Below are 12065 nucleotides of genomic sequence, written 5' to 3'. Positions count from 1 at the left end.
TTCTGCGCAGTTTATCACCCTCTGCTAAAATGGTATATACGTTAGAGAACCTACATAGGCCTAAAAGTTTCTTTGGGTTTTCGCTTTTCAATGAAGCCCCTGTGTGCATATAAAATAAATCTTTTCCTCTGTTAATGTCTTTTGTCAGTTTAATTTACAGTCCTCAGCTACTGAACCCAAATGACTAGAGGAAAAAAAATTTTTTTCCTCTCCCGCACCAAAATTTGCTTTGTCATTGTATTTCAACTTTGCTTAAGTGAAGATTAATTAAAATAACCCATGTACACTATATGGTAACTTAGCTTCGTAAATGTTAACTGTTCTTAGCAGGGAGAGAGAATTTAAAATAAGTGGCTTCCTCCTTAGAAGAGATCCTCCATCTCTTTTTATATGGAAATGAAAAACAAACATTACAGATGTACCTAGATGGTTATTACTATCCGAATTGAATATACATATATATATATTTAGATTCATAATAGTTATGAGTATATATATAATGAGATTCATAATTATTTTCCTATATAATATTTCAGCCATGACTGCCAAAGATTATCCATCATTGTGGGGCTTTGGAACAACAAAAACATTTAAAATTCCTGTTGAACACTTGGATTTCAAGTATATTGAAAAATGTTCAGATGTTAAACACTTGGAAAAAATTCTTTGTGTGCTCAGGTAAGCATTTAAAAATCATTTCATATTTCAGTATACCAATTTAAATTATATTGTTGACTTCTGAAAGTGAAAGCTACATAAGAAATTTTGGAGCAAATTTTCAAATGTTGAGATTGTTGTTTTTGTCCATGATAGGTTCCAAATTAGTGATTAGGAGGGTTCTGGCTAGGTCTGCTTCCAGCTTGAGACTTAGGCTAATTTATATCTAAGAGGGCATTTTTTGGCTTCCTCCCACTTCTTAGGAAAAGATAAAGCAGCCATTAGGAGGCCCCAGCTTACTCTCATAAAATTCTCTGGCACTCTCCCACTTCATACTACAGCCCACAAATGTGGGTAAGTCCCTGGGAGCTGTCACACACAGGATGCTGGGAGGCTAGGAGGTAGGACCTGGAGGCAGGGAATCCAGGCCTTCTCTGGGTAAGAGCCCTGTGGCCATGATTTTCAAAGTTTAATATACACCAAAGAAGGTGGTTAAAAAAAATGCACATTTGAGGGCCCCTTTCCTAGAGATTCTGACTCAGGAAATCAGGAGTGGGGCCAGGAATGTGTGTTTTTCACAAGCGCACTGGCTGATAGGTGTGCAGGTGGTCAAGGGAACTCTCTACAAACAACACTGTTCCATGGCTGCCAACCTGTGCCACATATTTTGGGTTTTTTGAGGAGTTGTCTTTTGGAGTTGCAGTAGCACTTATGAGCACGAATTGCTCCTTTCTGGAACATTAGTAGTCTTCCTTTTGCTCAGTGGTTCTGTCTTGTCTTTCCTCTGAGGCCCTTCCTTATCACTGTGTCCTTTCCTTTTTCTTTCTCATCACCTTTAACCCCCTGTCCTTCCTGAGCATCCCTTGCTTGTCCCCAGCCAGAGTTGATGTATTATGTCATCATTTTCCCTTTTGTTTTTCTCAACATATAAGAACATTTTCATTTATATTTGGTCAAGAACTAATAAAGGAAACGAGAAGTTTGTAGGATGAAAGAGTTTGAAAGCCACAGTGATGTTGGTTCTAAGACATTTTATGAATAGCTAATTGTGTTCACTTGGAATTATTTTTTTTAATTTAATTTGAAAATGGGATTTATTTCTATGGTTCTAAAAATGTAAAAATGAATAGACTTCAAGGGGAAAAGATTGATTTTCCTTAAAAAAAAAAAAAGCAAAAAAGAGCAGTGTGTCTGTTTAACTCTTCAAGGAAGGAATTCTGTTCCCTGAGTGGTAGAATTTAGAGGTGTGTTGTTCTGAACCATTCCTGTGCATTTTCTTCCCATCATTTTGAGGGGGAAAAAATTGAGTGGCAAACAGTAATTCCGTGTTGGAAAGGAAGTCAGAAGTCTCACTCTTTGTGCTCCTCTAATAATGAATTTCCATTTATAAGTTTAAAATTACCTCACATACAAAATGAACATATGTATGTTAAAGAGGAGAGAAAATATTATGCAACTTTTAAAGGGTGCGATGAAAATTGGTGTCTTTGGCGCTCCTGTTTTCCTTCATCACATCACTCCATTGTTAGCAGATAGACGTGGAGGTCGTTCCAGATGTGTGGGAAGGCAGCAGCCCAGCCTTCATTCTTGTGCAGGGGCAGACCTTGAGATCCCCATGGAACCCCTGGGGTCCATGGAACCCAGTTTGCAAACCACTGCTCTAGATGATCTCTAAATAAAGCAGTAACTCTAAAACTCTGAATTTTTTTTAAAGGTCTGGTGAGGAAGGATATTATCCTGAACTTACAGAATTCTGTGAAAAGCGCCTCACAGGCTTGGCTCCAGAAAGCAGAGCTTTGAGGAAAGATAAACCAGCAGCAACATCATCCAGTTTTACTGCAGAAGAATGGGAAAAAATTGACGGTGATATAAAGGTACAGGATAACTTCACTTTTTGCGACATTGTCACGAATATATATCTCCTTCACTTATCTGAAATCCTAGGCTTCTTATTTGTCAGTAAACGCCTTTTAGTGGTGATCACTGAGGTGGTATTGTTTGCTTCTTACACCCAGGAGAATATTGTGAATGTGTGTGTTTGTGGATTTGTTATGTGTGTGCGTGCTTGTGCATTTGTGTATATTTTAAATGACAATAATATTCCATTCTATGGAAGAATCACAATTCAGCCAGCATCTATAAAGAGTGCTATCCAAGCATGTTTGTTCATAAAGTGTTTTGGTACCACTCTGCTTATTTCCTAGGGATAAATTATTAAAATTCAAGTTTCTTGATCCAAAGATTTTAATATTTTTAAAGCTTTTGAACTGCATCTCTGTGTTCTCAGAAAGTTGGACCTTTGTACTCTCCCACTGGCAGTGTGTAAGAATGCCTGTTTCAGATACTCTTTGCTGGATACTGTAGTCAGTTTTTACACTTTAAAATCAAATAGTTGAAAAAATTATCATACATAGTGTATTGTTTGATTACTAGTGGAGATAAATTTTTAATAGTCTGTCGCTTGAATTTCTTCTTTTGTTAATGATCTGTATCTTTACTGATTTCTTTTAATCAGCTTTATTGAGGTATAATTTATGTTCAGTAAGAATTAGCTATTTTATGATATTTTGCTGAGTTTTGACAAATGTATATAGAATATTTCCATTACTCCTAAAAGTTTCATTGTGTCCCTTTTCAGTCAATACTGACCCCATATCCTGGCTCCTGGTAACCGCTGAACTGCTTTCTATTATTATACATTTGCCTTTTGTAGACTTTGATATAAATAAAATTATGTAGTGTATCTTCCTTTGTGCCTGGCTTCTTTCACTTAGCATAATACCTTTGCTGTTCTTCCATGTTGTTGCATGTGTCCAGACTGCATTCCTTTTAATTGCTGAGTAGTGGTGAATTGCATGCTATCTCACAGTTTAACCATTTACCAACTGGTGAACAAATGCCAAAATGTTTTCTAGAGTGGCAATCAGTCCTGCCAATAATGGATAAAATTTCCAGTTGCTCTAGATCATGGTCAATACACAGTGTTGTCAGTTTTTTTAATTTTAGCTATTCTTTAAGTATGTAGTGGTATCTCATTGTGGTTTTCTTTTGCATTTCTTAATGACTAATAATGTTGAATGTCTTTTCATGTGCTTATTTTTCATCCGTATTATCTTTTGTGAAGTGTCTTTAAATTCTTTGCCTATTTAAAGGAGGACACTAATGAACTCATCTACAAAACAGAAACAGCCTTGCAGACATACTAAACAATCTTATGGTTACTGGGGTAAAGGGGGTAGGAAGGGATAAATTTGGAAGTTTGAGATTTGCAAGTGTTAGCTACTATATATAAAGATAGATACATGCTGCTATCCAGTTTTCCCAGCACCACTTGGTGAAGAGACTGTTTTTTCTCCATTGTATCTTATTGCCTCCTTTGTCAAAGGTTAATTGATCATAGGTCTGTGGGTTTATTTCTGGGCTTTATTCTGTTCCATTGATCCATATATCTGTTTTGATTACTGTAGCTCTGTAGTATTGTCTGAAGTCTTGAGAGGGTTATTCCTCTAACTTCATTCTTTTTCTTCAATATTGCTTTGTCAATTCTGGGTCTTTTGTGATTCCATGTACATTTTAGGATTATTTGTTCTAGTTCTGTGGAAAATGTCATGGGTAATTTGATATGGATCGCATTAAATCTGTAGATTACCTTGGGCAGTAAGGCCATTTTGATGATACTGATCCTCCCAATCCAAAAGCAGGGATATCTTTCCATTTCTTTAAGTCATCTTTAACTTCCTTAATCAAGGTTTTATAGTTCTCCATGTATAAGTCTTTCACCTCCTTGGTCAGATTTATTCCTAAGTATTTATCTTAGATGCAATTTTAAAAGGGATTGTTTCTTTATTTTCTTTTCCTGCTAATTCATTGTTAGTGTAAAGAAATGCCACTGATTTCTGTATGTTAATCTTGTATCCTGCTACCTTGCTGAATTCTTTTATCAGCTCTAGTAGTTTGTGTGGAGCGTTTTGGGTTTTCTATATATAGTATCATGTCATCTGCATACAGTTACAGTTTTACCTCTTCTATTCTAATTTGGATCTACCCTCCTACACTATTGGTGGGAATATAATTTAGTGTAGCCATTATGGAAAACAGTATGGAGATTCCTCAAAAAACTAAAAGTAGACTTACCATATGATCCAGCAATCCCACTCCTGGGCATTTATCCAGAGGGAACTCTAATTCAAAAAGATACTTGCACCCCAGTGTTCATAGCAGTACTATATACAATAACCAAGACATGAAAACAACCTAAATGTCCATCAACAGATGACTGGAAAAGAAGCTGTGGTATATTTATACAATGGAATACTACTTGGACATAAAAAAGAATAAAATAACGCCATTTTCAGCAACGCAGATAGATGGACATAGAGATCATCATTCTAAGTGAAGTAAGCCAGAAAGAGAAAGAAAATACCACGTGATATCACTCATGTGGAATCTAAAAAAAAAGAAACAATCACAAAACAGAAACAGACTTGCAGACATAGTAAATAATCTTATGTTTACTGGGGGAAAGGGGGTGGGAAGGGATAAATTTGCAAGTTAGATTTGCAAATGTTAGCCACTATATATAAAAACAGATTTTAAAAAAACAACTTCTGTATAGCACAAGGAACTATATTCAATATCTTGCAATAACCTTTAATGAAAAAGAATATGAAAACAAGTATATATATGTATATGCATGACTGGGGCATTGTGCTATACACCAGAGACTGACACATTGTAACTGATTGTACTTCAAAAAAAAAAAAAAGGTAAATCCTTTGCCTATTTAAAAAATTAGATTGTGTTCTTATTAAGTTATAAAATAAAAATACATGTCTTTCATATATGTTACACACAAAGATACCTCTTGGTAAGTATTTTCTGATACTCTTTAGTGGCTCCCCTTTTCATTTTTTTTTTAACAGTGTCTTTGGAAGAGCAAAAGTTTTTACTTTTGATGAAAACAATTTTTCTTTTTATAGTTTGTGCTTTTGTGTCCTATTTAAGAAATCTTTGTCTAATCCAAGATCCCTAAATTTTCTCCTATGATTCTTCTAGAAAGTTTATAGTTTTAACTCTTGAATTTAGGTCTAAGATCTGTTTTATTTTTTGGACACACTCATACAAATACATACACACATGTGCACACACACGTTCATACAAACTAATATGAATATCCCAGTGTTCAAACATCACTTAATGAAAGATTATCCTTTCCTCACTTAACTTCTTGGTACCATTGTCAAAAATCAACTAGGGGTGAGGATATAGCCCAGTGGTAGAGTGCATGCCTAGCATGCCTGAGGTCCTGGGTTCAATGCCCAGTACCTCCATTAAAAAAAAAAAAATGAATAACCTAATTACCTGCCCCCCCCAATTATGGAAAATAATTAGTTAAAAAAATATAATAGTTGGACAAAACAATTTTAGAAATTAAATTTAAAAAATCAATTGATCATGTATGTGTCGATCTATTTCTGGACTCTATTCTTTTCATTAATCTAAATGTCTGTCTTTACTCCAGTACCTCACTGTCCTGATAACAGTGTCTTGAAATCAGATAGTGCAAGTCTTCCAACTTTGTTGTTCTTCTTCAAAGTTGTTTTGTCTATTCCAGGTCCTTTGCTTGCCAATTTCTGCAAAATAACTTGCTTATATTTGGATTGGGATTGTGTTGAATTTGTGAATCCGTTTTGGAAGAATTGATATTATAACAATATTGAGATTTCTGATTCATGAACATTTTTTTTATGTTCATTTAAGTCATTAGTTTTTTTGAAGCAATGTCTTGTAGTTTCCAGTGTGTACTTCTATTTTTGTGAAATTTATTCCTAAATATCTAATATATTTTATGCCATTGTAAAAGTTAATATTTAAAAATTTTTTTTGCTCATTCTGAGTCATTCCAGCTTTGAAATCTTATTGGTTTATTTTCATTGTGGTAAAATACACATATAAAAAGTATCATCTTAACCATTTTAAAGTATACAGTTCGTTAGTGTTAAGTGTATATATTCATATTGTTGTGCAGCCAATCTCAAGGACTTTTTCATCTTGCAGAACTGAAACTCTGTACCCATTAAACAATAACTCTCCAAACTATTCCTACCACGAGCCCCTGGCAACCACCATTCTACTTTCTGTTCCTATGAATTTGACTAAGCTAGATACCTCCTATCAGTGAAATTTTAATTTTAGTTTTTATTTGTACATTGCAAGTTTATAGTTATCTAATTGATCTTTCTATATTGACCTTGCATCCTATGTCTTGTCTAATTCAAATTAGTTCTAGTAGCTTTTTTGTAGTTTCCTTGTATTTTCTTTGTGCAAGATTATGTCATCTGTGAATATTGAGAGATTTTCTTCTTTTCCAGGCTGGCTACCTTATATTTCTTTTACTTGCTTTATTCCACAGGCTCAGACCTGTAGTGCAATGTAGAAATGAGAGCAGATATCTTTGTCTTGTTCTCAGTCTTAGGAGAGATCATTCAGCCTTTCACCATTCAGTATGTTACTTTTAGATTTGTGTAGATGTTATTTGTCAGGTTGAGGAAATTCCCTTCTGTTCCTTGTTTGATGAAAATTTTTATCATGAATGGATGTTTAATTTTGTGAAATGCTTTAGTCTGCATTTATTGAGATGAACGTATGGTTTTCTTTGTAGTCTGGTAATAGGGTAAATGATTACACTGCTCTCAAATGTTATAGCCATCTGGCTTTAATGGGATGAATCCTACTAGTCATGATGTATCTTTTTTATATGTTGCTGGATATGATTTGCTAAAATTTTGTAAAGGAGTTTTTGTGTCTAAGAGTCATGAGAGATATCAGTCTGTAGTTTTCTAGTGATGTTGTTGTCTGGTTTTGATAGCAGGGTAATGTTGGCCTCATAGAATGAGTTGGAAAGTGTTCTTTCTTCTATTTCCTAGAAAAGTTTGTGTATAATTGGTATTATTTCCTCCTTAAATATTTTCTAGAATTTACCATTGATGCCATCTGGGCCTCGAGTTTTCTTTATTGGAAAGATTTTAACTGTGAATTTAGTTTCCTTAGTAGACACAGGGCTGTTCAGGTTATCTTCAGAGCTTTCTACCTGTCTAGCTCTGTCCTCTCGTATCTTGTCCCCTACATCTTTGCAGTCTTGGCCTCCCTGAAGTCTGACCTCTGTTCTTCTAAATTCAGTGAGACCACAGGGCTGCTAGCGTTTCCTTTCCCTGTGCTGCATCCTGGAAACACTAGGCAGTCACTTGGGGGCAAGTGTGTGACTTACCTCGTTTGTTTCCCTTCTTTCAGGAATGATTGTCCTGTGCTACCTATTGCCCAGGGTCTGAAAACCATTGTTTCATGTATTTTATCCAGTTTTCTAAAGCTCTAAAGGCAGGAGGGTAAATCCAGTCCCTGTTACTCCATCAGGGCCAGAAGAGGTCCCTTTTTTGATTTTTCTATTGACATGTCTCTTACTTATTTGTAAGAGTTTTGTCCTACATATTCCAGTTCTTCCATCAATTTGTTATTTGCCTTGTAAATTTTGTGTGTGGTATTTTCTATGTTTATTTTTTTTTATTTTTATGCAACCACACCTCTTGATTTTATCCTTTGTGATCTTTACATTTGTTTTATACTTACGAAAACTTTCTTTCTGCCAGACACATATTTACCAATATTTTCTCATAGTTCCTCTGTGGTTCATTTTGCTTACGAAATATATATATATATATATATTTTTGGCGTCACTTGGCCACACCCAGGTTCTCCTTGGTGGTGCCCCTTGGTCCCAGTGGCAGTGGTGGGGACCGTAGGTCATAGGGACAGGTTCCCCGGGCACTCCCCCATGGAGGAGGTGGCTTGCACAGCTGCAGCGCTGGATGCTTGCAGCTCCCATTGGACTGTGATGAAGGCTCAAGCTCAGGATGGGGTGGCTAGTGTGGCCTGTGTGGGAGTGTTGGCTGAGGTGACCTGGGCCAGAGAGCGGAGGGGATGCCGCTCAGCAGGCCTGCAAACTGGGGCTGGAGCTACTCTGCCAGGGCTTAAAACTTTAAATGAGAATAAAGGGTATTATTTATGAGGAAATGAGAGTGAAGTCATCGCTAACCTCCTCCAGCCTTTTTTTCATAAGAGAGACCGTATTAAACTTACATGCTCTCCCGGCTGTGACTGAGCTTCAGGTACGCAGAGTGGGCAGAACATCACCTGGTCTGAAAATAGTGAAGCAACTGTTCCTTCCAGGACTCTTCCCACTGGTGCCCTGCTTTCAGACTGTTTGAGACTGCATCATCCTGCCTCCAGCACCAGCAGTTCTCTGTCCTTGATCACTGTGGTTCACAGTAATTTCTAAAGTAACGGAAGAAATGAGCCAGGGGCCTGGAAAGTATGACTTTTACATTGGTCTGGGATTGGCTATGAGCGCCTGCATTTTCATTGGAGGGTGTTTCATTTTGAAAAAAAGAAAAAAAGGCCTTCTGCAGCTCACCAGAAAAGGCTCCATGAAGGCAGGTCAGGGTGGCCGTGCATATCTTAAAGAATGGCAGTGGTGGCTGGACTGCTGTCAGTGGGAACTGGCCAGGTGGCCAAGTTTGCTGCATATGCTTTTGCCCCAGCCACCTTAGTGACTCCGTTAGGAGCTCTCTGCATGCTAATTAAGTGCCATTCTTTCTTCATACTTTCTAAATGAAAGACATAATCTGGATGGAAAAACTGGGTGTTTGCTAAGTGTTCTGGGATCTGCAGTTATGGTTATTCATGCTCCAAAAGAAGAGGAGATTGAGACTTTAAATGAAATGTCTCACAAGCTATGGGATCCGGGTTTTGTGGCCTTTGCAACACTTGTGGTCATTGTGTCCTTGATACTAATCTTTGTGGCGGGGCCTCACCGTGGACAAACATTCTTGTTATATCACAGTCTGCTCTGTAATTGGAGCATTTTCAGTCTCCTGTGTTAAGGGCCTGGGCATTGCTATCAAAGAGCTATTTGCTGACAAGCCTGTGCTGCGACATCCCCTGGCCTGGATTCTGCTGCTGAGCATTGTAGTCTGTGTGAGCACACAGATTAATTACCTGAACACGGCCCTGAACGTATTCAACACTTCCCTCGTGACTCCAGTATATTACGTATTCTTTACAACATCGGTTTTAACTTACTCAGCTATTCTTTTTAAGGAGTGGCAAGCTATGCCTGTTAATGGTGTCATTGGTACTTTGAGTGGCTTCTTTACAATCATTGTGGGAATATTTTTGTTGCATGCCTTTAAAGACATCAACTTTAGTCTAGCAAGTCTGCCTGTGTCATTCTGGAAAGACGAAAAAGCAACAAATGGCAGTCTCTCTAATCTGTCTGAGATTCTTATAATAATGAAGAACTCTTAGCCTGTGGAATCTAATAACACACTGGTGAAAACATCTTTCGAAGAAATGGAAATATTACAGCTTTTTAATAAGAAACATGTAATTAAAAGGTTAATCTGTAATTGTGTTATAAAGTGGATTTGAATATCAAAATGTGTCTGAAAAAGCATTGTTCTCAAATAATGTTCTCTAGAGACAATCTTTTTTAAGGTTTCACTAAATTGGACCAGGAAATTACTTTTCTTATATTTAAATGATGGTAGCTTACTAAAATGACCTCAGTACATGGCCAATTTCTATTAACATTGTATTACTGTAGAGATATTTTAAATGTTCCTTCATCAGAATCTAAATGCACTAATGACAATTTTAAGTCTATAAATATGCTTCATTTTTTTTTCCTTGTTAATGAAAGTCTGAAATGTACATTTGTCATCCCCACTCCATCAATCTCTGACCATTATTGGCTTTTTGATTTTAAAAAGAGCAAAATTAATATGTTATCTTATAATTTACCTTACCTATAAAAATGGTATCTATTTGATGAATTTTGAAATGTTAATTTAAGAGACTCCTAAGTTATTAAGTGAAGAAAACTCATTTATAAAGCAAAAAAGGAACTCACCCAATGGAAATATTTCTTAGGCTGTGACTTGACACCGTGCACATTTGATGGTCTTTCTAGACGGCATTGCGTTAAACCAGCACATCCTTTATCTTTTGTCTGTCGGGCTGCAGCCTACCTGGTTTTGTTTTTCAGTTACTCTAATCCCTTGATACCTGGAACCTTGATTACCATTTTACATCAGCTTTAGTACTTTTCAGTATGTTTTCATAATGAGTTATATTATCATTTAGCTCTTCTAACAACTCTGGGAAATAAAGTCAGAGACCAGGGTAATTTCTTAAATCTAGCTCATGTTATAATAAAAAGATAAATTGAAAAAAAAAATTTTTTTAAAAAGACACACTCTGGAAAAATAGTTTTTTCTGTTTTACTTTATTCAGCATATTTTTCTGGGGTGAATAAGATATCTGAAAACAATTTTGAGGTTTGGGTATCCTCTACCTCAAAGTGCTAACTTTTATAAAAACTTTCAGCTTTCTCATTTTATCATTTTATTGACTTGAGTTTGAAAATCTGGTAACTAATCTACAAGTAAAAATAGCAGTTCATGCCCAGAATTCCTTGGCTTTATTTTCTGGAGGGGAAACAGCTGAGTTTTCATTGCAGGGCCTGCTTTTTCCCCAGTTGTGTGTTCTTTCTCTGTCCCATCTTGAGTTTGTCTCCTTCTCATCCCCCTTTCTTCATACTTTTCTTGCCACTTTCCATTGTTCCCCATTCTCTCTTACCCCCTTTCCTCTTCCTCTCTCATTTTACCCTTCTTCCCTGTTGTTTTTCTGTTTCTCTTCCTATTTCTCCTGTTTGCCCCCTTTTCATCCTCCCTGCCTCCTACATGGGTAGGACAGTTAACATGTTTATCCCAGGGCCTATTTTAAGAGTATCTGACAAATATTAGACACTCCCTATGTATTTGCTGAGTAGTACATAATAGAACTTCACACATAATAAAGACATCTCTTACTCAATTTTTTCTGGTCTCTGTGACAATTCAGTTTCATAAACATTATTGTGAACCTAGTATATGCCAGACACTATGTTCGGATTTTGTTTGTTTGTTCATTTTTGTTTTTCTAAGTATTCCAGCTTTTCTTGTATCAATTTTGCTAAGTTGTATTTTTTCAGGGAATTTATTTTTTTTAATCTAAATTGCAGAATTATCAGTATAAACTGTCTAAAACATCCCCTTTCACCCTTTTAATAGCTGTAGAATTATTAGTGATGTACCTCTTTTTTGCCTGATATTGGTAATTTATATTTTTTCTTTCACTTTCTTTTGACTAGTCTTGCTATATGTTTGTAAATTGTATTATTTCGAAAAGATGAGTTTTTTGAGCATTAATTTTCTTTCTTTTTCCATTTTAGGAATTCCTACTCTCATTTATTATTACTATTATTTCCTTTTTTCTACCTACTTTAGTTTTGTGTTCTCATTCTTTTATTAGCT

At 36.0% G+C, this 12065-nt stretch overlaps 1 protein-coding gene and 1 pseudogene across 3 annotated transcripts in view; both read left to right on the top strand.

Annotated features, from left to right (window-relative positions):
- Positions 1-12065, top strand: part of SPAG1 (sperm associated antigen 1) — a 70013-nt gene that overhangs the window by 3042 nt on the left and 54906 nt on the right. For 2 of the 3 annotated variants that reach the window (XM_031439385.2, XM_064476926.1), the window contains exons 3-4: positions 537-678; positions 2372-2531. In XM_031439385.2, coding sequence (XP_031295245.2) covers positions 539-678; positions 2372-2531 — 300 coding nt within the window. In that variant the 5' untranslated portion in view covers positions 537-538. Of the gene's footprint in view, positions 1-536; positions 679-2371; positions 2532-12065 lie in introns of those variants that run through there. The other variant, XM_064476927.1, reaches the window with a different exon arrangement.
- LOC105090540 (magnesium transporter NIPA2-like) lies at positions 7101-10085 on the top strand (annotated as a pseudogene).

Source organism: Camelus dromedarius, chromosome 20 (assembly GCF_036321535.1).
Source record: "Camelus dromedarius isolate mCamDro1 chromosome 20, mCamDro1.pat, whole genome shotgun sequence".
Lineage (NCBI taxonomy): Eukaryota > Metazoa > Chordata > Mammalia > Artiodactyla > Camelidae > Camelus > Camelus dromedarius.
Note: the sequence above shows the minus strand (reverse complement) of the source record. Positions and strands in the feature narration are given on the sequence as shown.